We start from the raw sequence: 24374 nt of genomic DNA, 5'->3' as shown, positions 1-24374 counted from the left end.
CTTCTCTCCAGAGAAGGAGACGCCATCCTTCCATCATGACCCAGAGTCGCTGAACTTGCAGGCCTGGCTCCTGCAGCACTAGAGTTTGGAGGGTATGATATCCCGGCAGACTGCAGAGAGGTTCTTACAAAGGCCAGGGCGTCCTCAACTCTCAAGTGCTACGGAAACAAGTGGAAGATGTTCTCTGTCTGGTGCTGTGCACAGAAGATTAACCCTCTAAAGATTACGGCCCCTCAAGTGCTACCGTACTTACTGTCGCTGACCAAAGCTGGACTAGCTCATGCTTCCATCAAGATGCATCTGGCAGAAATTTCCCGATACACCAGAACTGCAGGACAGTCATCCCTGTGTCTCACCGCCTGGTGTAGGAGTTCATGCAAGGACTGGTCCGATCGTTCCCGCCGGTGAAGGCTCCAGCCCCGGCGTGGGAGCTCAACGTGGTGCTGACCAGGCTCATGGGCACGCCATTTGAGCCTTTGCATTCGGCTCCGTTGAAGTTCCTGTCGTGGAAGACAGCGTTCCTTGTGTCTATCACCTTCGCACGACGCGTGTGAGAGATTCAGGCCCTATCCTGCAAGCATCCATACTTGACTTTTCACGAGACGAGGGTGGTGCTGAGGACGCACCCCTCCTTCATGCCCAAGGTGCCGTTGGACTTCCATTTCAACGTGCCCTTGGTGTTACCAGTTTTCTTCCCGTCGCCTTTGTCGCTGGCCGAGTGGACTTTGCACTCGTTGGATGTAGCTAGAGCGCTGACGTTCTACGTGGACCGAACAAAGAGTTTTCGGAAGACATTACAGCGGTTTGTGAACTTTGAACCTGTGAAACAAGGGAAGGCTCTCTCGAAGGCTTCCATTTCCAGATGGCTCTCCGGCTGCACCATGCACTGTCACCGGTTGGCAAACCGACCGTTGCCCGGCCGTCCGAGAGCCCATTCGACCAGAGCGATCGCTGCTACCACGGCGTTCTTGTCTGGTGTACCCCTGCTGGACATCTGCAGGGCTGCTACGTGGAGGTTGACGCACATCTTCACGAGATTCTACTGCATTGACTGGGATTCCAGGGAGGAGTCCAGAGTTGGCCAGGCAGTGCTGCGCAACCTGTTCGCCTGAAGGTGGGCCTGGTGAGGAGTTAAGAGTTGCTTAATGTTGAGTAATGCTTAATGTTGAGCCTTTGCCACCTCCTGTGGTTGTGCATGTGTGTACTGCTATGTATTCTTATATTCATGAGCATGTGAATCCATGCCAGACCCCCATGCTGGAGAAGGAACAAGTTACTTACCTGTAACTGTTGTTCTTCACCATGGGTCTGGCATGGATTCACATGCAAACCCTCCCTCCTAGCCCTCTGCGGCTCTTCACTTGGTCATACTGCCACTTTACTTGCTGCCAAATCTGAGGATGGCTGCCAGGGGCGGGGCTTGGGGAGAGGGCAGTCATTGGCTGGGGGCAGTATGACCCAGAGACCAGTGATTGGTTACTACTAAGAAAGACAGATCAGAAACGAAACTGATACTGGTTTTTTCTTTACCAAGGATTCCCAGCCTGACAGGGAATATTCATGAGCATGTGATTCCATGCCAGACTCATGCTGGAGAACAACAGTTACAGGTAAGTAACTTGTTCCTTATCAAGCATAACACTGCCTTTCACACCAAGAGCTCAATCCACAAGGGATATAGGAGCTACTTTTACCTTTATCGCAAATGTCCTGCGGGGCACCATTTGCAAAGCAGTTACATGGAGCTCAGTACACACTTTCACTGAGCACGCTCATTCCAAAGCAGATGCACAGGTGGTACAAGCGGTTCTAAAACATCTATTTGCGGCTGGACCTTCTCTCAATCCACCACCTTCTCCTAACACTGCTCACTAATCTATGCATAGCATATGACCTAAGCAGATTCCACAAGCCTCATAAGGGATAGATTACTCACCGTAATCATATTTCTCTTGCTTGTATTTGCTTAGATTCACATGCACCCACCCTTCCTCCCCTTGGAAAGAAGGTTCATAGATGTTTATATGAGCTTTATCTGATCATATATGCTTTAATACACCTGTACTCATGCTACACTTCATGCTACCTCATGTCAGAAACAAAACAATCTGAGGGACCTCGACGCGTGAAGGACCAAGGGTACAGTGGACGTCACACTAGGGATAGTATTACTGGCACACCCTGTCGACGTCCCTTTTCGAGTTTCGAAAACAACTGTAATACTCTGCAGCTTCCACTAGATGCCGGCCTATGTGTAGCATGTGAATCTAAGCAGATACAAGCATCAGAAATACGATTACGGTGAGTAATGTATCATATATATATATCTGAGGCTTGTGGAATCTGCTTAGATCACATGCTGTGCATAGGCCGACATCTAGTGAAAGCTGCGGAGTATTACAGTTTGTTTTTCGAAACTCAGAAATGGGCGTCGACACAGGGCGTGCCAGTAATACTATCCCTAGTGTGACGTCCACTGTACTCAAGATCCCTCACGCGTCTAGGATCCTCGGATTGTTTTTTCCGCCATACTGGTCGGAAGCATTTTGCGGCGTCCCCTGGCCTTAGCCATACTTTTGCTAAAATATCGATTAATTTACATCCTTTCCCCATCCCAACGTCGAACTTCGACACTCGACGCCGGCTTGGAGAAGAATTCGACTGTCGGCTGCTGCACGACGGATTTGGGCCTCGGAAGGCCTCTGGCCTCTGCCCGGGCCTTGGAAGCCCTCTGGCCTCGGCCCTGCAAGTAGGGAGAGTGGGGGGTTGGACATACTCTACACTCTTGGTATCTAGGTACACCTTATACATTTCCTACACTTACTAGCCCGCTGCCTCAAGGTGCGTATGGAGGGTACCCCTTTTCAATTCTGCCCCAAGTGCAATCGCAAATACCCTTGGGTCGACAGGCACGCCACGTGCAATCTCTACTTGCCGAGGGACCACCCCGAGGCAAACTGCAGAGCGTGTAGTAGGTTTAAACCTAAGACACTTAAGGACCGTTCGAAGCGTTGGGCCCACCACGCCCGGCAGGCGGCCGTGGCAGCGGAGGGCGCCTTCAGCGATGGCAGCGACGCCGTGCTTTCAGACAGCGAGGGCATTACTGCGTCGAAAGACAGCCGAGTGCAGGTCCCCGACCGCGGAAGGTCGTCCGACAGGGCGGCTATGGGGAAGACCCCCGGTGACACAAGCGCTTCACACACCACTCACACAAAACACACGAAGTCCAACCGAGACTCGACGACGTCGAGTTCTCGGAAAGAGGCACATACAGAATGGTCCGATTCGGTGTCCTCTGGGCGTTCTCGATCGAGATCGCCGCATGATTCCAGGCAATCATCCACTCTTGCCGAGAGTGCCTCGCTCCCTAAGCTAACAGAAGTTCGATCTTCGGAGGACGAAGACGACTTCCACCCCCAGGCTGCTCTCCAGGAGTCAGAGCCCACAGACAAGATCAGCGCGGCCCCATGTTCGAAGGACAGGAACTCTACCCCCGATCCTCGACGCCAAGCGTCGAAAACCTCCGGAGCCACAAAGGGACAGGGAAAACACTTTTCCACTCACAGGGAGGGGGGAAAACAGCAGAAGAAGCAGCCACTGCACCCTTCCACACCTGTGAAACACTCCACTCCTCCTAAACAGACAGACAAGACCAAGTCTGCTGCTATTTCTAAAACCAGCAAATCTACTCAGGATAAGTCTCCTAGACTTTGAGAGAGTCATTCCCAGTTCCAAAGAATGGTCGAGTGATGACATAGATAGGGTCATGTCAAGGATGTCTTCTTTGGCAGACTTTTATGATAAAAATCCAGACCATTTCCTTTCATATAATGCACAAGGGGCTACAACCTCAGGCTCTAATGATCCTATCCCCCCGAGTAAGAAGCCCCGGTTTGAGACACCTATGAGGTCTGCGGACCCCTTCGATATACAACCATACTCACGGCCATACTCACAGTATCAAGGAGAGACTTCCTTTTGTGAGGAACAAGAATTTGGCATGGTAGAAGAGCAAACCGGGACGGGCTACTATGGGGATGATGAGGACCAAGAAGACGAAGACCCTGAGACATACAGAGTAGGTTCCCCGGTAGAGAAGGAAGCCCCGGTTACCGACTCCCCTGTCGATAACCAACCCCTACTGAACGAGGTTCTCGCACGAGCAGCAGAACATTTCCATATTGACACCCACGGTGTCCAGGAAGAGAGGGACTTCGCCGATGAGTTAGTGGAAGAAAGGAGGCCTGTTGCCCAGACCATCCCTATCCTTAAGTCTATTCAGCGAAGAATAGACCTGTCCCTGGTGAACCCGAACCTCACCAGAGCAGTCAATCCCAGAGTTGAAAAACTTTTCAGGGCAGCCCAGTCTGACCCTCTCTATATAAGAGGACATCTGAAGCCAGACTCCCTGGTTGTCACCAACACTTGAAAGAGGGCTGGAACACACTTGTCATCGTCCGAAGCTCCTCCAGACAAGGAGAGCAAAAAACTATATGGTTTCGGCAGGAAAGTAGCCTCAACATCCGCCTATCAGGCAAGGATTGCAAACTCCACCACCCTGTTGGCCAGTTACAACTGCCATCAGTGGGAAGAAGTCGCGGCACTCATAGCCTCTGCACCAGAACCCTTAACGGGCCAGTTAGCACAAATTTACGCAGAGGGTAGAGCCGTGTCTGGTTGCATTTTAAAAGCAACTTTTGACGCCGTGGACAACGCAGACAGATTGATAGCAGAAGGTACTGTTATCAAGAGACATGCGTGGTTACGGCAGTCTGGTTTTAAGGCAGAAACCCAGGCATCATTGTTGGACAAACCGGTGGAACCCGATCTGTTTGGTAAGGCGGACGAGGACGCGCTGAAGAATGCCAAGGGCGAATATGAGACACTCAAGTCCCTTGGCCAGTTAACCAATAAACCCCCTAAACAGAGAGGGAATGGTAATTTTCGTCGCCCACGCGGCCAAAATTCCCAGAGAGGATCAAACTATTCCCAGGGGCAGGGTACACAGTGGAGCAACAACAGCCAACAGTCTACCCAGGGTTACGGCTAGGGGTAATAGGAGAGGACGTGGTAAAGGCAGAGGCAGCCCCAGTAGAGGAGGCGGCACGCCTCCACCAAAGCAGTGACGCTCAGTTCAGGGTCCCTTCTCACGCAACCCCAGTAGGGGGACGCATTTCCAACTTCACCCAGGCTTGGGAAGGGATCACATCAGACAGATGGGTGCTGTCAACAGTATCCGCAGGGTACTGTATATAACTACTTCAGCGTCCCCGGAACCATCCTCCACGACAAAGAGTACACTCTTTAGAACATCAGAAGATTCTCCTCGAGGAGATCGCCAATCTGCTAGCAAAGGACGCGATAGAACTCGTCCCGGGACACCAGATAAACAAGGGTATTTATTCAACTTACTTCCTTGTGCCAAAAAAGATTTGACAATGCGCCCAGTATTGGACTTACGGCCTGTCAACAAGTATGTCAAGCCCCAAAAGTTTCGAATGACTACGCTACAAGAGGTAATCCCCCTCCTAAAAAAGGGGGAGTACATGGCAACCTTGGATATGAAAGATACCTATTTTCATATTTCCATGTTCCCAGCGCACAGAAGGTACTTGCGCTTCAAGGTGGACAGTCGGCACTACCAGTTGAAGGTACTGCCCTTCAAGATAGCTTCGGCACCAAGGGTATTCACCAAGGTACTGGCGGTGGCGGCTGCACACCTACGCAGGGAGGCAATGCCGGTGTACTCTTATCTGGACGACTGGCTCATAACGGGGGAAACCCCAGTAATTTGCAGGACAAACATTCAAAGGACTATCGACCTCCTCCACGAATTAGGCTTCTCAATCAACGAGTAAAAGTCAAGCCTAGTGCCAAGCACCTCCAAACAGTTCCTAGGAGCAATCCTAGATACTCAAGAGGGGTTGACATTTCCTTCAGAGGAAAGAATTCGGAATATACTACTGCAAATTCCGCAATATCAGTTCGGTCACCAAATAACGGTACGCAAAGCAATGAGTTTGCTGGGCATGATGGCGTCATGTATTTACCTGGTCCCCCAGGCGCGCCTGCGTCCCATGCAGGAATGGTTGGCGAAACAGTGGTCTCAGGGAAGTGGTCAGTGGGACGATCCAGTGGTAGTTTCGCCAACACTAGTACAAAGCCTTCACTGGTAGACAAGAGAGAATCTTGCACAGGGGAAACCCTTTTACGATCCCAAAGTACAGGCAGTAGTCACTACCGATGCATGTCTGACGGGTGGGGAGCTCACCACCTCCACCACACAGCTCAGGGTCTCTGGTCTCCCTCAGTGGCCAAGAACCACATCAACCTGCTAGAGCTTCTGGCAGTATTCAGAGCGCTTCAAGCGTTCGAGCCCTACCTACTAAACCTGTCAGTGCAAATCCGGACGGACAGCACGATAGCCATGTTCTACCTGAACAAGCAAGGAGGGACTCATTTGCCAAATCTGTCCTAGCTTGCCCAGAAAATCTGGATATGGGCACTCAGACGGAACATCTTCCTGTCATCACAACATGTTCCAGGGGAGCTCAATTCCCTAGCGGATGGTCTGAGCACAGACTCCCTCCCAGAGGAACACGAATGGGTTCTACGCAGAGAGGTCGTAGAAGATATCTTCTCTCAGTGGGGTTTTCCCACTATAGACTTATTTGCCACAAGCGAAAACAGACAATGCCCAGGATTTGCATCCAGGTTCCCCCAACCAGACTCCCAGGGGCAACGCCCTGTGGATGAACTGGTCAGGGATGTTTGCATACGCTTTTCCACCAACTCCTCATCAGGAAGGTGGTCAACAAGATGAACAGAGAGTCGATGACGCTCGTCCTAGTCGCTCCCATGTGGGCAAGACAACCGTGGTTCCCACACCTACGCAGGATGGCGGTGTGCGGGCCCATCAAACTTCCGGCCTGGTACAACCTACTGTCCCAGCACCAAGGTCAAACAGTGCATCAGCAACCCAACTCGATGAACCTGGCAGCATGGCTCCTGAGGTCATAGAGTTTGGACATCTCAATTTACCACAGAGGTGTATGGCCATCCTAAAGGAATCTAGGAAACCAAACACAAGGCACTGCTACTTTGACAAGTGGAAGAGATTCGTTATCTGGTGCCAGAGTAGACAAATCAACCCAGTTGATTGCACTCCTTCCACTATTGTTACATACATGCTCCACCTGCTAGATGCAGGATTGGTTTTTAACTCACTAAAGTACACCTGGCAGCCCTGTCGGCATACACCACTTCCCATAACAAGGTCTTGTGGTGGAAAGTACCAGTAGTTAAAGCCTTCATGGAAGGAGTAAAGAGACTTCACCCTCCTATTTCAAACCCACCACCAGGGTGGGACCTTGATGTGGTGCTATCTAAGCTCATGGGCCCCCCGTTCGAGCCCATGCATAAAAGCAGTCTCAAACACCTGACTTACTTATAAAACGGCCTTCTTAGTAGCTATTACTTCTATAAGAAGGGTTAGTGAAATTCAGGCTCTCAGTGCAGGATCCCTTCTTTACTGTCCTTAAAGACAAACAGGTTTTACGCACACACCCTAGGTTCTCACCTAAGTTTATATCTAAATTCCACGTAAACCAGTCCATCGAGCTTCCGGCTTTCTTCCAGGACCCTCAAAGCTCGGCTGAGGTGAAACTACACACCCTAGATGTGCGTAGGGCAGTCCTCTACTATGTAAATAAAACCAGACCGCTAAGGAAAACAGATCAACTTTGTCTCCGTAGCTACAGCCAGAGAGGGGGATCGCATCTCTAAAGGTGCCATCACAAAGTGGATTATTAACTGTATCCAGCTGTGTTACTCACTCTCTGAAAGAACTCTGCCTTTCACGCCAAGAGCCCACTCTACTAGAGGCATTGGGGCCACTCTGTCTTTCATTGCAAATGTACCCCTTGACACCATTTGCAAAGCAGCTACTTGGAGCTCTATTCACACTTTTACTCAGCATTACTGCATTGACACCCATTCCAAGGCAGATACACAAGTGGGACAAGCGGTTCTAAAACACTTATTTGCTCATGACCCTTCTCACATCCCACCTCCTTCTTCAGGTACTGCTCGCTAATCTATGCACTGCATGTGATCTAAGCAGATTCCGCAAGCCTCAGAAGGGATACATTACTCACCGTAATCGTATTTCTGATGCTTGTATCTGCTTAGATTCACATGCGACCCACCCTTCCTCCCCTCTGAGAGAAGGCGCATGGTTGCTTGTAGTCTTACCTTCTGTCTATCTGCTTGAATTATCTGTACTCACGCTACTCCTCATGCTACCTCATGTCAGAAAAAATACAATCTGAGGGTCCTAGACGCGTGAGGGATCTTGGGTACAGTGGACGTCACACTAGCGATAGTATTACTGGTACGCCCTGTGTCGACGCCCATTTTCGAGTTTCGAAAAAAAAAAAAAACTGTAATACTCCGCAGCTTCCACTAGATGTAGGCCTATGCACAGCATGTGACTCCAAGCAGATACAAGCATCATAAATACGATTACGGTGAGTAATGTATCATATATATATATATATATATATATATATATATATATATATATATATATATATATATAGCAGAGACAGAAACCATACTGGTGGTGGAGGACGCCCTCAACATACTTGACATTAGTTCCTCCTGTTTCTACTCGACCTCTCGGCCGCTTTCAAAACAGTAGACTTCCAGACGCCCAGACACCCTACATATGGGGATCAGCGACTTTATCCTACACTGGTTCAAGTCCTACTTCGCAAACCGCCAGCAGTTTGTTCAGATGGACTCCATTAGAATGCTACCTGTCACCTGTGGAGTCTCGCAGGGTTACATCCTCTCCCCAATGATCTTCAATCTATACATGGAGCGCTGGGAGCCCTCCTAGCCAAACCCAACATACACCAACAACACACAGCTATATCTGAGATCGACTCCATGAAGGACATCCACAGGCTCAAACCTGCCTCTCACTGATCCAGTATTGGATGTCCAGTGCATACTTGAAGCCCAACCCTTCCAAGGGCGAATTCCTACTCATCACCAACAACAGCAAACACCCATACAGACTGTGCCAACAACCATGAATCTTGAGGGCTTCACCCCAGAGCTCACCTGTTGTGCCAAGTCCCTCGGGTTCCACATTGACAAACACCTGTCCTTCAAGACACACATAGCTAAGTAAACTCAGACAGCTTGATATCGGCTCTTGGACAGTCAAGCCCTTCCTCCTGCCGGACAGCTTTGTATCCACTGTTCAAGCACTGGTCCGATCCCACCTGGATGGAGTAATGCCCTACTCGAAGACCACATCACCCTGGCCCTCATTGACCTTCACTGGCTGCCATTTCACACCCAAATCTCCTTCAAGTCTTGCTGCATCATCTATAAGTCTCCCTCAAGTCACCCAACTATCTCGCAGAGATACTCAGCATCCCCATCGGGCAGTGCACCACCAGAAGCCAGGACATGTGCAGACTTGAAATCAGCTGCTGCAAAAAGGAAAGGACCAGAAAACAAGCCTTCTTTGCCTACGCTCCAAGACTATGGAACATCCTCCCCATGAGACTTGCTCCTACAATTCAGAAAAGAACACAAGACCCACCTCTTCAAGGAGTCTCTCCTGCTCAACACTGAAGCCCTCACATCGCCCCACGCCACCTGACGCTATCCGCCCGCTCCTCCCCGCCACTCTGTACAGCTGTAACCCTCCTGTGTCCCTTTGTATCCTACCCCCCACTGTATACCTGTTCTGTTACCTCTGAAAAGCACTCTGTTGCACTCAATAAATACAATAATAATAATAATAATAATAATAATAATAATAATGATAAATGACTGGCAATAATACTGAATACAAAAATAACACTTGAACAACAAACATGGACACTGTATATTCAGTATATGGCGACACAATAAGTTAGTTATGTTTTGGTGTTCTTCTTAATGCTAAGTCAAGTCACTAAGGACAATGAAGGTATATGGAAACACTACAAACCTATATGGGTCAATATGTCACTGGGTACCCAAAAACATGTGCAGCTCTTTATCAATATTTTGTCCATTTGGGGCCCTTGTTGCAAAGTTAAGTATATATTTTGGCTCCAGTTTTGTAGCTTCAGTTCCCCATTTCCACTATGGGCATGTTTGGGAACATTAAATATACCATAAAAAAAAACCTCTAATTTACCTCCATGGGTTTCACAGAAGCGTTTGGCCATTGGATATGCAAAGTCTGCATTCTTAATGGCACACATATGCTGTAGAATACAGAGTTTCATTTTACAAGTGGTACTTCCGCACATACCACTTGTTACATGAACACAATAAGACCTATACCACATAGTCGGTTTGATATGTGATCTTGGAACCAATATGTATAGTATGTTTCAAAATAGGATGTTTGTAGATTTTGCAAGAGAATGCATAAGCACAGGCTTAACATTTGTGAAAGCCTTTGCCCATTTTTTCCAGCCACAATGAGCCTCTGTCTTCAGATTGTCGTACCTTTAGAAAACCATACACTAGAGTGACTTGTGATGGCTACTGCAGGGATGGCTGGGCAAGATCGATCACCAGTTTATATCTGCCTTCAAAATATGCCAGTTCTTTTTGGATGACTTTGCATACAGCTGAGAACTCAGAACAGAAAGTATTAGTCTAATCTCATTGGTGCTCTCATCATAGTAATTGACCTAGATTAAATGATCGTACCTTACTGAAGGCCTGTTCTATTACCTTTTGGAATATCCACGGCTGCAAAGGTTTCTGGCTGTCGGACAACTCTTTGTCAAAGACTTTCATATCAGCATAATTCCATCCGAGTTGTATAAACTCCCCATAGGGCATGCTCTGTTTCAGACTTATGGGATGACTACTTGAGGCATGTTAATGGTATGTTAGAACAGGTAGGTTTCTGTAGAAATCTGTTGCTATTTCACCATTGTGAGGTGTAACAAGTGCATCTAAGAAGATAATTTCTTCTCTACTATGTGAATACGTGAATGATATTAAGAATCAAACTAAACCAGTCCTGTTCAAAACCATTCAATAGTATGAACCGGCCATCGATACATCACATGGTCTGTATGTTGTACATTCTCAGTTAACCATACAGTGAATTTCTCCCAACAGCCCATTGTCAGGTTGGCGTAAGAGGGAGCGAATGTGGTGCCCATAGCAGTGTCCCTCACTTTTCTATAATAGACTTAAAGAGAACAATGTTGTTGGGCAGAAGGCTATCCTATCCAACATCATTTCTGTGTCTCTCATATAGTTGAGACACCTTCTATCAAAGACATTTTTGCATGCTTCCATGCTCACATCATGCTCAATAGAGGTATATAAGCAGACACCGTCCAGAGTTGCTAACCTAAAGCCCTTTTCCCAAGGCATATTGTTGATCTACTTTAGAACGTCCTTCATATCTTTCAAGTATGAGGGTAATGTTGAAACAAAATAAAACAAGACCATGTTGAAAGATTTTGACATCTTTTCAAGCAAAGACCCTGATAATGTGGCTGTAGGTGTCAAGATACACAAAAAGGGGAAGGGAGGTCGACACTCTCCCCCGAACTACAGAAGCCGAATGAAGTCGACCCTCCCGCCGTGGTTGGCACAGGTGCCTTGTATAGTGAACAGGACACCACGTGGCAGCCAGTGGGGGGAAGAGGGTTAGGTAGAGGTTGTGGACAGGGTGGGGGATTTTAGGAACACCGGGTAGAGGGTGAGCGAAACCTAGTGTGTATAGGACTGGGGGCGTAACGGGGGAAAAAACCTTACACTGCCTAATACCTTGTAACACCCTCAATGGGCCTTGCCCTTGTCTCCGACATACCCTCTTTGCACTCCTTGATACCTTTACCACATACTTCTGTAGTACACCTTGATACATGTACCTCGTTCACCCTCTGACAGGAACAATATGCATAGCAAGCAGGATGGATCATAGAATTGGGAATAATCCCACTATGAAAGACATAACACATGGCCCCAGGGGCTAGCATAAGCAACACTTATAAACACTGAACATGACAAGAAGATCAATATGGAAACATAAGCATTTTGGCCATTCACCATTCCATCACAACGTCTTTGCGAAACCAAAAACTCTTATTTGCAGCATTGACCACCAAAAGCCTGGGAGGAGGAGCCTTGTGCACATGTGCCCGTATGAATGAATATTTACATATTAAGTACAACTGAATCAGTCTGTCCGCCGTATTAGATTGTGCCCTTAAACCCCTCAGCACAAGTGTAGCCTAGCGGAGGGTCTTGCTGCCTTCCCCAAACGTAGCCCCTCCCAGCGCCAATGACGACCCGCTAAGGCGCTCAAACAAATGCTGTGAACAGTTTACACATTTCCACTTATCTTAAGTCCGGGAGGCTATGAAGCCCTCCTGGACGCAATATGGCGAAGCTCGTAGCAGCTGCAGCCTTTTCGCCACTTCCCCGCTGCAAATCTGTCACGTCAGATGACTACCCAATCCTCCCAGTTACTGCTGGGAAATGTAGTTCTTTTTGTATGATTCCCTATCTATCCAGTCTCTGGCGCCGCCTGAATCCTTGACACCCACTCCTACCGTTATTCCAGACAATAGGTCTCCCTGTTGATTGATGGACACTCTTGTGGATCTTTGGCAAAAGATGATCGGAATGACAGGAAATACTGGAAATAGAAATGCATGTTCGGACTCATCCAGGAGGCCCATGGTAGACTACCTTGTTAAGAGTGCACAGAAATCCTCTTTGATGGATTGAGAGGTGTTGGCTGATAACTTGCAATAACAGATACAACTTGGATGGCTTCCCAGAGATAATCATTGAAGTTCATAATAATTATATTTGACCCTTTGTCAGATGGTTTGATAACCATATCAGACAGTTGTTGCAGTTTCTTTCTACAAAGTCTGATAACCCCTCTTAGACATATTGCCTCAATGCTTAGTTGTACCATTGGTCCATAATTTCTTTAGATCGCTGATAACTAGATCCTGGAAGACCTCCAGACATCCCTGATTGGAACGGAGGATTGAATTTAGATTAATTTCAATTTACCTTTAAGGGACCATTCAAGAATAATGTCCAAATCTAATAATTCAATGGAATCACCTTCTTCCGTTCCTAGTTCATGGTATGCCAGATCAGTTAATATGGGTAAGTTCTCAATTGGAAGATCTGTCCTGCCTCCTCTTGACTCGTGGAGTAGATTTTCTGGAATTCATGGAATTAATTTTATTAAGCCTGATTTTTCCAGTATATTAACATCAATGCACTTCTGAACATAATCATAATGAGAAGTGGGGCAGAAATTCATGCACAGTTGTAAAATTCTCAATTGTTCCTTAGTCATTTGGTGACTGGACAGATTGACGACCTACATATTTATAGAGTCAGATGCAATTTTTCATTTGATTCCCATAACTTTTTTATTTATTTATTTATTTACATTTTTAAAGCGCTCACACAGCCCGCAGGCATCGAGGTGCTGTTACAGGAATTGTTTTTGGCTTTGTTGCGTAATTGTTTTTTTTTTTGTCTTAGTTGTGTATTTAAACACCCAGAGTTTTTTAAGCGCGGACCCGGGGATCGAACCTGTGTTGCTTCGTGTTGTCTTGCTTCCAAGGCGCGCACGTTGCCGCTGAGATATCCTCCCGGGACGTGTTGATCTCTCTTGTTGCGGATTGGCTGGTCTTTCTACCCTGCTGTCCCCTCCGGGTTGCTCTGTCCCCTCCCTCTGCATTGACTTCTCCATAGTTTGAGTATTTTATCCCCCTGACACCAATGCCTCATCTCTTCTGAAAAATTCAATTTTACAACCGGTTCTTCATTTTCTCTGTTTGAGACATCTCATTCCGAGGAAGATGCTATATTGCTAACTAAACTTTGGTTGAAATCTGTGGAAATAGAGAGGGAATCCTTCCGGATATTATCAAATCTTTTGTCAAAAGTGTAAACATGACCTAATTCATAGCCGTTTTTATTGCAGAGAAACTTAAGTTGCCGCCTTAATGTTTAATGTCCTCTTCAAAAGTTACCCAATTGGTACTGATATTTTTATGGAGTTTGTTTCCTTTCTCTGCTTCTAAGTGGTTCTTCACATTTTTTCAATTTCCACCATGTGTTTGAGTAATGCTGCTCGATCTGATTTGGCATATTTCAACAGCATAGTAAGGAACCTCGCAGAGCATTCATTGGTTGCTTGTAGCGTCGCTGGATTTTGTTCCTCATACTGACTGGCAGCTCTCAAATAGGTTTTGTTGATTAGTGGACTTTGGTTGTGTGTACTGTCTGGTACTAAAATCATGTGACCGCTTGCTTTTGAAAAAAGAGATGTTTCCTATTGACATTATATGATCAGCAAATGTATTTCTATCAGGTTTATAACTGCGGCGCTCGGACTGGCAGCTTTGAGGGAGGGATGCATGTCAAATTCACTAAATGATGCCTTCAACTAGCGAAGCATGATGCCTTCAACTAGCGAAGCATTGTGGTAATGTCTTCTTTCTCCCTATTTCACCATGGCTTAGACTCTGTATGAACATCAGCCATAGAGACTTGATAGTATGTGTTGGGGAGCCTGTGCAATATTAGACTTAATGGTTTATAATTATCTATGTTGTTGTCTTTTGTTTGTTCTAAACAGTGAGCTTGAAAAGGTTTTCTGTGATACTGCCTTGAAGACAGGTCATTTATTTTTAAATTGTCCATCTTAGAGTGATTTGCATGCTGAATAGGTATTATTTTGATACTTTCAGCACCCCTAGCTCGGTCACTAGACCTAGTCACTGGGCTTTGTTCTATCATTGCCCCCCTTGCAGGACCTATTGTGCCAAGATTATTACAAATGGCTTTAACAATGCCCACCCTAATGATGTGTGTGCAGAGGTTGCATGAAAATAAAGCTGCCTGTTCAGACTACTAATTAATCTATGTGGCTCTGGGGTTCTGATTACTTCACAAATTGAAGGATTGGAAGGGCTTTTTTAAACAAATAGCCTTTGAACGTCTTTAATCAACTTCTTAGAATGAATTTGATGAGGTTCTCAGACAAAAAAGGGTCGGACATTTTGCAAGAGTCTGGTCTTGCCCACATTGACAGTGCAGGACGAAAATGCCAGACAATTCTCTCCAAACAAGCACCAATAAAACTTGCATCTGTCTTGATGGCATCAGTTAGGATTGGCTATGGTACAGTGTTTCTTTAGGCACAAAGAGCAACAGGCCCTTCCTGTATTACCATTACCCAACATATTGTGTAACCCCAAGTATTTCAATACCTCCCAAAAGTGAGAGTCCAACTTTTAAGATCAAATTAAGCAGAATAACCGATTTCATTGGATAGTTTCCACTTGGGAGGTTCTACAATCAGGTTTTAGCCCGGTTACATTTCAGAGAAGAAAATATCCATTTGTATGTCGCTCTAGTATGCTCAGGCCATTTTCCACTAAGTCCCACACCCAGCTTCAGCTATTGTGTGTGAAACTAAATTGGGATGGTTGTTTGAAAGGGGTCATTAAAGCGGTAGAGTGTGGGGCAGAAATGTTGTGGGCAAATATAGCAATGCGACGGCTGCTACCATCTGATAATAAACAGGGCAGTTAATCTCTGCACAGTCTGGCGAATCCATCACTAAATATCATTGGAGAAAACATAGCAGACTTGTATTAAGCCTGCAAATGTTCTTCTATGTTGTTAGATAACATTTTAAACCAGCCCTCTGAGGAATGTATCTGCACCTTGTTGGACAGTAATAGAAAGTATTGGCCTCTGAAACGACTAACCCTGTTTTCTTTCTCCTATTTGTTGTCAGCTGCTAAGGAAACGGCACATAGGAAATGATATTGTTACTATCATCTTTCAAGAACCAGGAGCAAAGCCCTTCACCCCTAAGAATATTCGATCCCATTTCCAGCATGTCTTCATTATCATCAGAGTACACGATCCTTGCACTGAAAATGTTTGTTACAGGTAAGTCACTGCTCCGACAGGAAGGGAGTAAATTTAGCCCACAACAATTCACAGTAGGGTGTCTTTAGCATTATTGTACATTTTATTTTCACACTGCTGTTTTTTTATTTATTTTATTGAGCATTTGTTAGTCGCCTATACAACAAAATAGTGTTTACAGGCGTCACAAGACAAGAGGGGAGAGAACAAGGGGAGTAAATAATAGTGGCAAAGGCAGTAAATATACAAAGGTGGTCCTTCCAGGCCTTGTGACATGCGGACATGTAAGTGCCGTGAAGAGAAGTGCAGGAGATAGGGAAGGGAGGGGGCACAAGGTATGGGTAAGTGATGGTAGAGCCCAGGAGGGAAATGCCGAGGGGTGCCTATGGAGGAGGCCACTGGCTAAGTGCAGGAGTGGAGGCATCCCAAGGGAGGGGTGGACAGCTGCCACATATTGGGCCTGCAAGGGCAGTGCTGGGGGAGGATGCTGGCGTCAACTGGGCAGGGGCCTGGTAACCTGTGGGATGCATGACGGACCAGGCTGCCAGTCTCAGGAGCAGTGGGGCGATTAGCAGGGAAAGGTGAGAGGGAAAGATGAAGAGAAAAGCAGAGTGACATTATTAATAAAAAAATGCCACCATGACGGATTATGACTCTGGTAAAAAAGAAATATTATCATTATTGGTATGAAATGATGTGCTTGCAATCATTGTTATCCTGATTCATTTTATTTCATTAAAAAAATCAGAACATCCCAGTTAGGTCTTCTCCCAAATTATTGTCCAAGTCATCTCCTCTATTAAGTTTACCATAATGGGAGTTTATCCATGTCATGCTTAGTGGCCCCAGGATATCTGTAATTCACTGGGAATTGTTTTTGTTTGTTTCAGTTTTTTCACGAAAATTATCGAATTTTCCACGCACAATGCAGAAGGATAGTGACCCGAACAAGGTGTGGGATAGGGGATTTCTGCCTATCTGGCAGTCCAAGTATGAAATCACATACATAGTTTTGTGGTTTAAGTCACCCAAGTCACCCTTAGCCCTCGCTCAGTACAGCATGGTTCCCTATCAGTTTTTCACTACGACTGCCATAACCACAGTGCAGACTTTCGTTCTCTGGTGAGTATAGTTATAGGAATGCAGCCACTAATACTTAGCCTCAACCTAACATTTCGGATATACCTCTCGGGGTGTGCTGCAAGGCTTGTCCCCTTTAATAATTGTATGCATTTTAACGCATGTGAGGATGCTATAGGGTGCCAAACAGTCCTTTTTTGGAACATACCCCTGCTTGAAAGCGGATTCCAGATTATGGCACATTTTCATATAGACCTTCATGCCAGATTCTTTCTCTGTGCTTAAATAGTTGTTTTTCATACTGAACTCTTTTTCATGGAGTTTACCAGTACTGTATCAGACAGCTCTGGGGTTTGATTGTGAAGGCGGTTGAGGTGTTGGGCTTGACCTCTCCCGCAAAACAGACTGGCATTTTACAGAAAATATCTACCAAAGTGTTCTGTCTTTGTTTCATTTGAGTCACCAGTCCTGGAATAAGTAAATTCTCTGTTGAAGTAACCTCATTCAGAGCCTACTTCTAAATTTCTGGACATCAAGTACAAGTACTTCAGAGAGTGCTCATTGGTTGTCCAGGGGAATCATTCAGCTGAACCCTTAGTGTTTCCTTTAGCTCTTGGTAAGAGTAAGGTTCCCACTTCGCAATTGTTTCATTTTCTTGGTGATACCAAAGCTATGCATGTTCTGGGCAAAAATTATCTTTCTAAGTGCTGCTTCTGTTCTGTGCTGTGACACCATTTCGATTGATAATTCGTTAAATTCGTAATATTCAAGATTGTTTTAGATCTAATGATGTGTTGCAGGAGTGCCGTGGATCAATTACCAGGCCAATATACTAGTTTAACTGTAGTTCTTTAGTTGGGGTAGGTAATACCAAAGGGTGAGCTGAACGGCACACTGGGTGCTGTCTTGGGACAACAAAAACATGTTTTTGGTTTACACCCTTTCTCTAGGGAATCTGTAATGTCCGGTCTGGATTAAGGATTTCCTGCACCCTACACAGGAGCATCTTTGGCTATCCTCCTTTATTGATATCAGTCTTTAATTTAAAGGGGTTCCAACACCTTTCTTCTCTTACCTTCACTTAGGTTGTTGACCCAGTTTCAAACTAGTTCACACACCCTGTATCTTCACGTCTCCCCAAAGGGTTGCGTTGAGGCCTCTGTTCAGGCTTCAGGATACGTGCACCCTCCTTCCTACCACTGGTTTCCCTAGCCTTTTCTTCTCTTGTCTTTCTTTAGCTCATGGGGCAATAGTTTTTCTTCCTGGATTGTTCATAAGGCCTAGGTCACCTGCTTGCCTTCTAGGGATCCTGGCGTTTACACTCTTCACTCCCTAATCACTCCTGTGCTTGTCCTTCTCTTCCCTGTGACCTTGTTACAGGCTTGTTCCTCCTACCACCGTCGGACCTTCCAATTGTGGCCTTATTCTTAACCCTTACCTTCTACTTTGATGGTAAGCGGTAGCTGTCAAATGTGCCCACTGATTCCTTCCTGATCTTACTAGATGCCTCCCCTCCATGTGATGTTATTTTACCTCTTCCTTCAAGTCTCTTTCCACCTGCTCCGATGTTCCTCTAACTCTACCTAGGCTCATTCTTTCTTTTTTCCCTGTCCCATACTTCTCTCCAACTTCCTCACCACCCTCCTTTCTTTGCCCAATCTCCGCCAAACTCTTCTCTCTCCATTGTACCCGGTCCCGTTCTCAGTTCCAACACCAAACACACTGCCTGACAATGCTTGGACTTACCGTGTAGCCCCTCCCCTGCGGTTGGGATTCCAGTGGTTTCATGCACCTTTAGATGGGAATGAGTGTGGACCTCTGTTAGATTTGTAAGGTTTCAGCTGTGTGTGAATTGGGCTGTTGAAGTTGGGTTATGTTTTCATTGGCAACTGGCCATTCAGGATTTTTTTCCCATTCTTGCAGCTACCCAATGATGTACCCTTGGTTCATAAGGGTTGTGAAGTGTGAGTCATGGCAGCATGGGAGGTCTGTGGTATGGTAAGAAGGGTGTGTGCATTTTTGGATGTTTAACTGTTTCCTTGCTGTAGCTCTCCAGTCTCCCATGCCAGGGAACAACATCCAAAATAGGACCAAGTGGCCCACTAACCTGGACCAAAGGCTTGTAGGCTGAATACACAAAAATGTCCAGGTAATTCTATGGTGCTTAGGGTTACTTTGAAGAGCTGTATGATTTAGCTGAGCTTACCCTCCATCCGCTGCTAGATGTCCCTTGTGTGGTAACTGTCAGTAGAAGTTGGTATGCCGCCTGTCTAGGGTTTGATGACAGACAAGAGAGACTGGCCCTAACTAATTGCAGGCTAGAGTCTCAGAAAGGTGCAACAAAAATTAGTGGGAAATAAATCCCACACTACAGTCAAATCTGGGGTAACCGGAACAAGGAGCACAAGAGGGAGTTCAGTCCAATGTATTACCCCCTCCTCATCTGCTCTCATGTGAAGTATTAAAAACATGAGTAGTTCTTCCAGCCTGTCTGGTTAGTATTCAGACATTCTGTAAATAAATGGTGGACCAGTTTTGGTGGGCTATCAATCCCTTCTTTCCCACTTTCCTCAGGACTCAAAACACATTTGAAAATTATTGTGCCACCAGTCACAATGACGCTGCAAGAGACCAGACTTCTGCACCAGAACCCCTGTCGTTGACCATATTGCTGGTGATCACTTGGAGTAAGTAGGGATGTGCGCCATCAGTCCCTAAAGCGTCGGTGAGCGGACCCCTGCCGTGTGTCTTCTGAATTTAGAATAAGATTGAAGGTAGACACTACTGCACAGCAAGCCAGCATTGGACACAGAGACGGACACACCTCCCCCTTAGCCTGCAAGAACAGGATCATACTATAATCTTGGGAAATCAGATAGTGGCGACTGATGGCCGCCAGGCAGGGGACTTCATCACAAATGGAACAACCATTCTGCTTTAAAGACAGAAGAGGGTTTTATAACACTGCAAGACGGACCTTCCCGCATTCAAGTCTGTATCTTCCTTTGCCTCATCCTCAAAATGTTCAGGCAAACCTGCCTGGGCGAAGGGCAGTTGACTGCCAAAAAGAAATGTTTTCCCTCAAAATGTTCCATCAGGCCTCTCCATTTAGGTGTACGTTTCCATGCCCCCTATCACTTTTAAAACAATGTCCTTGCGAGTAGGGGGGCATAAGCCGGTTTTTCATCCATAGCAAGATGTAACTCATGTAATTGTGGTCTTAAACATCGTAAAGTCAGGTTACTCACTAAGGCTGCTGCAAACTGCACACCCGTTACCTTCTTGTGATCAAAACGTGACTCTCAAACTACTTTTAGAGATCAACAAACTCTTGTCAATAGAGACCGTTCCAGAGCACCAAAGGTTTCATGGATTGTGCTCCCGGTACTGTAGTCCCCTTAAGGTGACAAGTATCATGCTATTATGACCAAGACTAAAATATTAACTCAAGCTCTTGTAGCTTAACCCCCTTATCCAGGTTTGGGTGGTATCAGGTAATATTTGTTGCAGCAAAAATATCGCCGAACATATGGTCGTTGGGAACGGCCATAGGCGATATTTTTGATGGCGAAAATATTAGGTGCGGGGGTGTCCCCCGCACATAATAAAATGATGCGGGGTTTGCGGGGGTGTCCCCCGCAGAGTCCATGTGTTATTTTCGCCGCAAAAATACGGCGATATTTTTGCATCGCGATATTTCTGCAGCGAAAATATCACATGGAACCGTTTGGGCTGCTCACCCAATCTGTTTCCTCCTCTCTTTCCTTTCATTCTCAAAGGGTCTGCATAACTGTCCTTTGTGGGTTTCATTTTTCTTAATGTCCCTTTTTGACTCATGCTTCCATCCCCTTGCATGATGTAACACACCTGAGAGGAGTACAGCATGTATTCAACAATAGGTAGATTCACAGGAGCAGTATTGGGTTGATTGGCCTAGTTTTTGGTTGGGTGCTCCAGACCTGCCAATTACCTTTCTCTCTGTTTGGAGCCTCTCCTTACGTGTGCAATCCTGTAATGTACTCTGTTGGGTGCTCATTGCGTCTCCTGTCTCAAACATTTGTCTAGGGCCAACAATGTGCACGATAACCTTCCTACGCTGACTAGCAAACATGGTTCCACCTCATGTTTGTGTGCCTCGTCAATAATCTTCATTTACTTTCTCCAGTGGTATACTGCCCCTGTCCCGTACCACCTTCTGTCCACTAATGTCCTTATGGTCTCTCTCCACCACCATCCCCAGATAGTGTCTCTACTATCTCTCCTCGTGAAGCACTTAACCAACCTCCTACTAATGCTTTTCTTGTCTTACTATCTGCTCCGCCCCCATTTTAAGTTCATGGCAAAAACATGGTTGTCAATGGTTTTACCTTTTATTTCCATGGCTGACTGTGGTTTAGCCATGATTTTTACCATGGTTAATCATTCTAACCACAGATGGTAAACTGCTCATCGACAGACCATGGATAAACATGCTCTATTGATGGTGGCGACGCCATGGTCTGAATATCCTTCGCATGCAATGGTACTGAAAAACAGCTTAAAATTGTTAGGGGGGAAGAACACAGACTTGGACCAATTGATACAGAGAGCCGAGAGATGGCCAAACCTCTCAACTTCTTGGGTTATTGGGCAGAGGTTTTTCTCTGGGTCTTTCATGTAAAGAAGGACTTTGTCCGCATACAACAAGAATATTTCTCTCTGGCCCCCAAGGGTTATACCTCTCTCGATGTGGCTTTGCCTTATACTGGCTGCTAGGTGTTCAGCTGCTATAGTAAACAGTAAGCGGGTCATCCTTGACTGGTTCCCCTACCCAGAGTAATCAAGCCTGACTGTCGTCCAATCGCTTGAACTCTTACTGTGGAGTTGGTATATACCAATTTTATAGACTGGAGAATGTATCCCAAGATCCCCATCTTCTCCAGGGCAGCGAAAAGAAACTCCCACGATAGTGAGTCAAACGCTTTTTCTCTATCTAGCAGAGCCACCACCACTTCAACTTTGGGATCTAGTGGTGCCAGGACCACAGAGAGACTAAGCAAGTAGAAGGCAGTGTACCTGCCCTGAAGGAAGCTCCATTGATCCAGAAGTTTTACCGGGGGGATAGCGTACATCAGACGGTCAGCCAGAATTTTGGCAAAGATATTTGTATCCATATTTAACAGGGGAATGGGCTTGTAGGAGGCACAAAGCATGGGATTTCGGCATCACCTTAATTATTGCCTCTCTCAATTGAGCCTTCGATTGAGCTTCCTGCAAAACTTCCACCATTCGCGTGGCCTGCAATGGGGCAAATTCCTTATAGAATTTGTCTGGAAGGCCATCAGATCCAGGGGCTTTGGAAGCCTGGAGGGCGGTAATGGCCTTTAAGATATCCTGGTGGTGACCTCCTCCCATGTGGCCAGCGGATAGCAGCCACTACCTGCTTCTGACCCTGTGGGCAGTTAAATGAGGGACGAGGATCTGATGGGAGGAGACAATCTCTATATGGAGGCATTTGAAATTACCAAGATAATGAATTCTAACAACCCCTTTAGGGAACAGATAAGATAGTGGAAACTTAATATTGACGATAGTTTTATGATCTGGAAGGGCACTGGAGATGATTTAAAGAACTTCTATCTCTGGCTGAACCAACAAGACAGGTTCCTAAAGTTTGCCTCTCATCATAGCACAAGGTCATTGGATTTCCTTGACATCGTGATTACACTGGATAACACCAACAATCAACTTATGTGAAACCATTTAATAAACCTACCGATAAAAAAGCAGTACTTCACTACACCAGCTTCCACCTTCGGCATGTGAGACACAACCTGCCACTAGGTCAATTACTTACACTAAAAAGAAACAGCACTAAGAGGGCAGATTTTAAGAGACCGATCAAATGCAAGAACGCCTGACAAACGGAGGTTACCCGGTCAAAGTGACCACCAACGCTCTGAGGAGAGCCAACAACACCAATATAGACGCCCTATTGGAATATAAGGAGAAAAGAAATGAGAAAAAAAGAACTGAACAAATTGTTTTTGTCGATACCTACAGCCAGATGTCCAATAGTATCAAAAAAATCATCGGTAAACACTGGCATATTATGGAAAAGAGTGACCAACCCATTCCTAGACCTATCATTGCTTTTAAAAGAAGCAGGAATATTAAAGACCTGACCACTCAGAACGATATTAGCTTAAGACCCATTAAACCAACTCTACCTTAACAGTGAGGTCTAACGGCCATGGTTGGACACCATCCTTGTGACCACTGTACATGCTGTTCAGGCACCAAAAAGAGCTCTACAATAGATCTAAGGCTACCTAAAGCATGGCAACAAAAAACCTTCTCAAATTGCAATTCATCAATGGTAATTTTCACCAGTTGGTGCCCATGTAACAAATTCTATATAGGGAAAACAGAACGCAAAGTAAAGGTTAGGATATGTGAGCACAAAAGCTGCATAAAAGAATTGCACGTCAAATGCACCTCTGGTTGGTCACTGGACGGAATTCCAACATAGGATTGAAGACATTAGCTGGTCGGTTGTTTATAGACTTAGACAAGGGTCAGACAGCAATAAAGACAACAAAAATACTCTTGAAAAAAGAACAAGAAATTATTTTCTTAACCAAGAGTATGTTGACTGGTCTTAATGATAAAATCGATTGGAACATCTAGACAAGCTCGTTCTGCAGTTCTAAACCGTGCCTTACCTGGGTACGAGGTCAAGAATCGATACTCGCATACAGCAAGTGATTTAAAGCAAAAAACCTACCGGGCTAATTGGAGATGCGGCTGTCTTGGAGGGCCACAGTGCAGACATCTCGTAACCAATGAGGCAGCAGCAGCGCCACACTAGTACTACACGCAGTAGGTTTTGCTCTACTTCGGCCGCCCGTAACTAAAGTAGACATCAAAAGAGGACAATCTACCAGGCATTGAAGCTGAACGCCTCCATGACAACGTGAGGCTCAAATAGGGACTCGGCAGGCAGTACCGCACTGATGTCAGTGAAATGCGACAGTGAAGCCAGACGAACAGGCGAACTGGAGCGAGACGCACGGGGACTACGAGCTCGGAAGGTAAACAGCTACCGTTATGGATAAGAGCAGGTAGACAATCCACTAACCCTTCAAACCATGCAGGGATACTGGGCTAAACTTAGGAACGCTAACACCATACGTTTTTTTTCTCCTAGCACCCGCTTCGATCTTGGAGCACAAATTAGTATCAGAGGTCTCCCTTTCACTAACGGAGCATGTTTGCCGCACCGTGCCTGTAGACTAACAAGCATTTTGAAACGTCTGGTCAACATTCAGGAGTTTTTTTTATTCTGTGCA

The 24374-nt window shown here is 46.0% G+C and overlaps 1 protein-coding gene across 5 annotated transcripts in view; it reads left to right on the top strand.

The window, feature by feature from the left end:
- SIPA1L3 (signal induced proliferation associated 1 like 3) overlaps window positions 1-24374 on the top strand; it is a 1632279-nt gene that overhangs the window by 631534 nt on the left and 976371 nt on the right. For all 5 annotated transcript variants that reach the window (XM_069644476.1, XM_069644475.1, XM_069644474.1 and 2 more), the window contains exon 8: window positions 15827-15984. In XM_069644476.1, the coding sequence (XP_069500577.1) occupies window positions 15827-15984 (158 nt within the window). The remainder of the gene's footprint in view (window positions 1-15826; window positions 15985-24374) is intronic.

This window comes from Ambystoma mexicanum, chromosome 2p (assembly GCF_040938575.1).
Source record: "Ambystoma mexicanum isolate Mex_15411 chromosome 2p, UKY_AmexF1_1, whole genome shotgun sequence".
Taxonomy (NCBI): Eukaryota; Metazoa; Chordata; class Amphibia; order Caudata; family Ambystomatidae; genus Ambystoma; species Ambystoma mexicanum.
The sequence above is the reverse complement of the archived record's forward strand: the minus strand, read 5'-3'. Positions and strand labels throughout refer to the sequence as shown.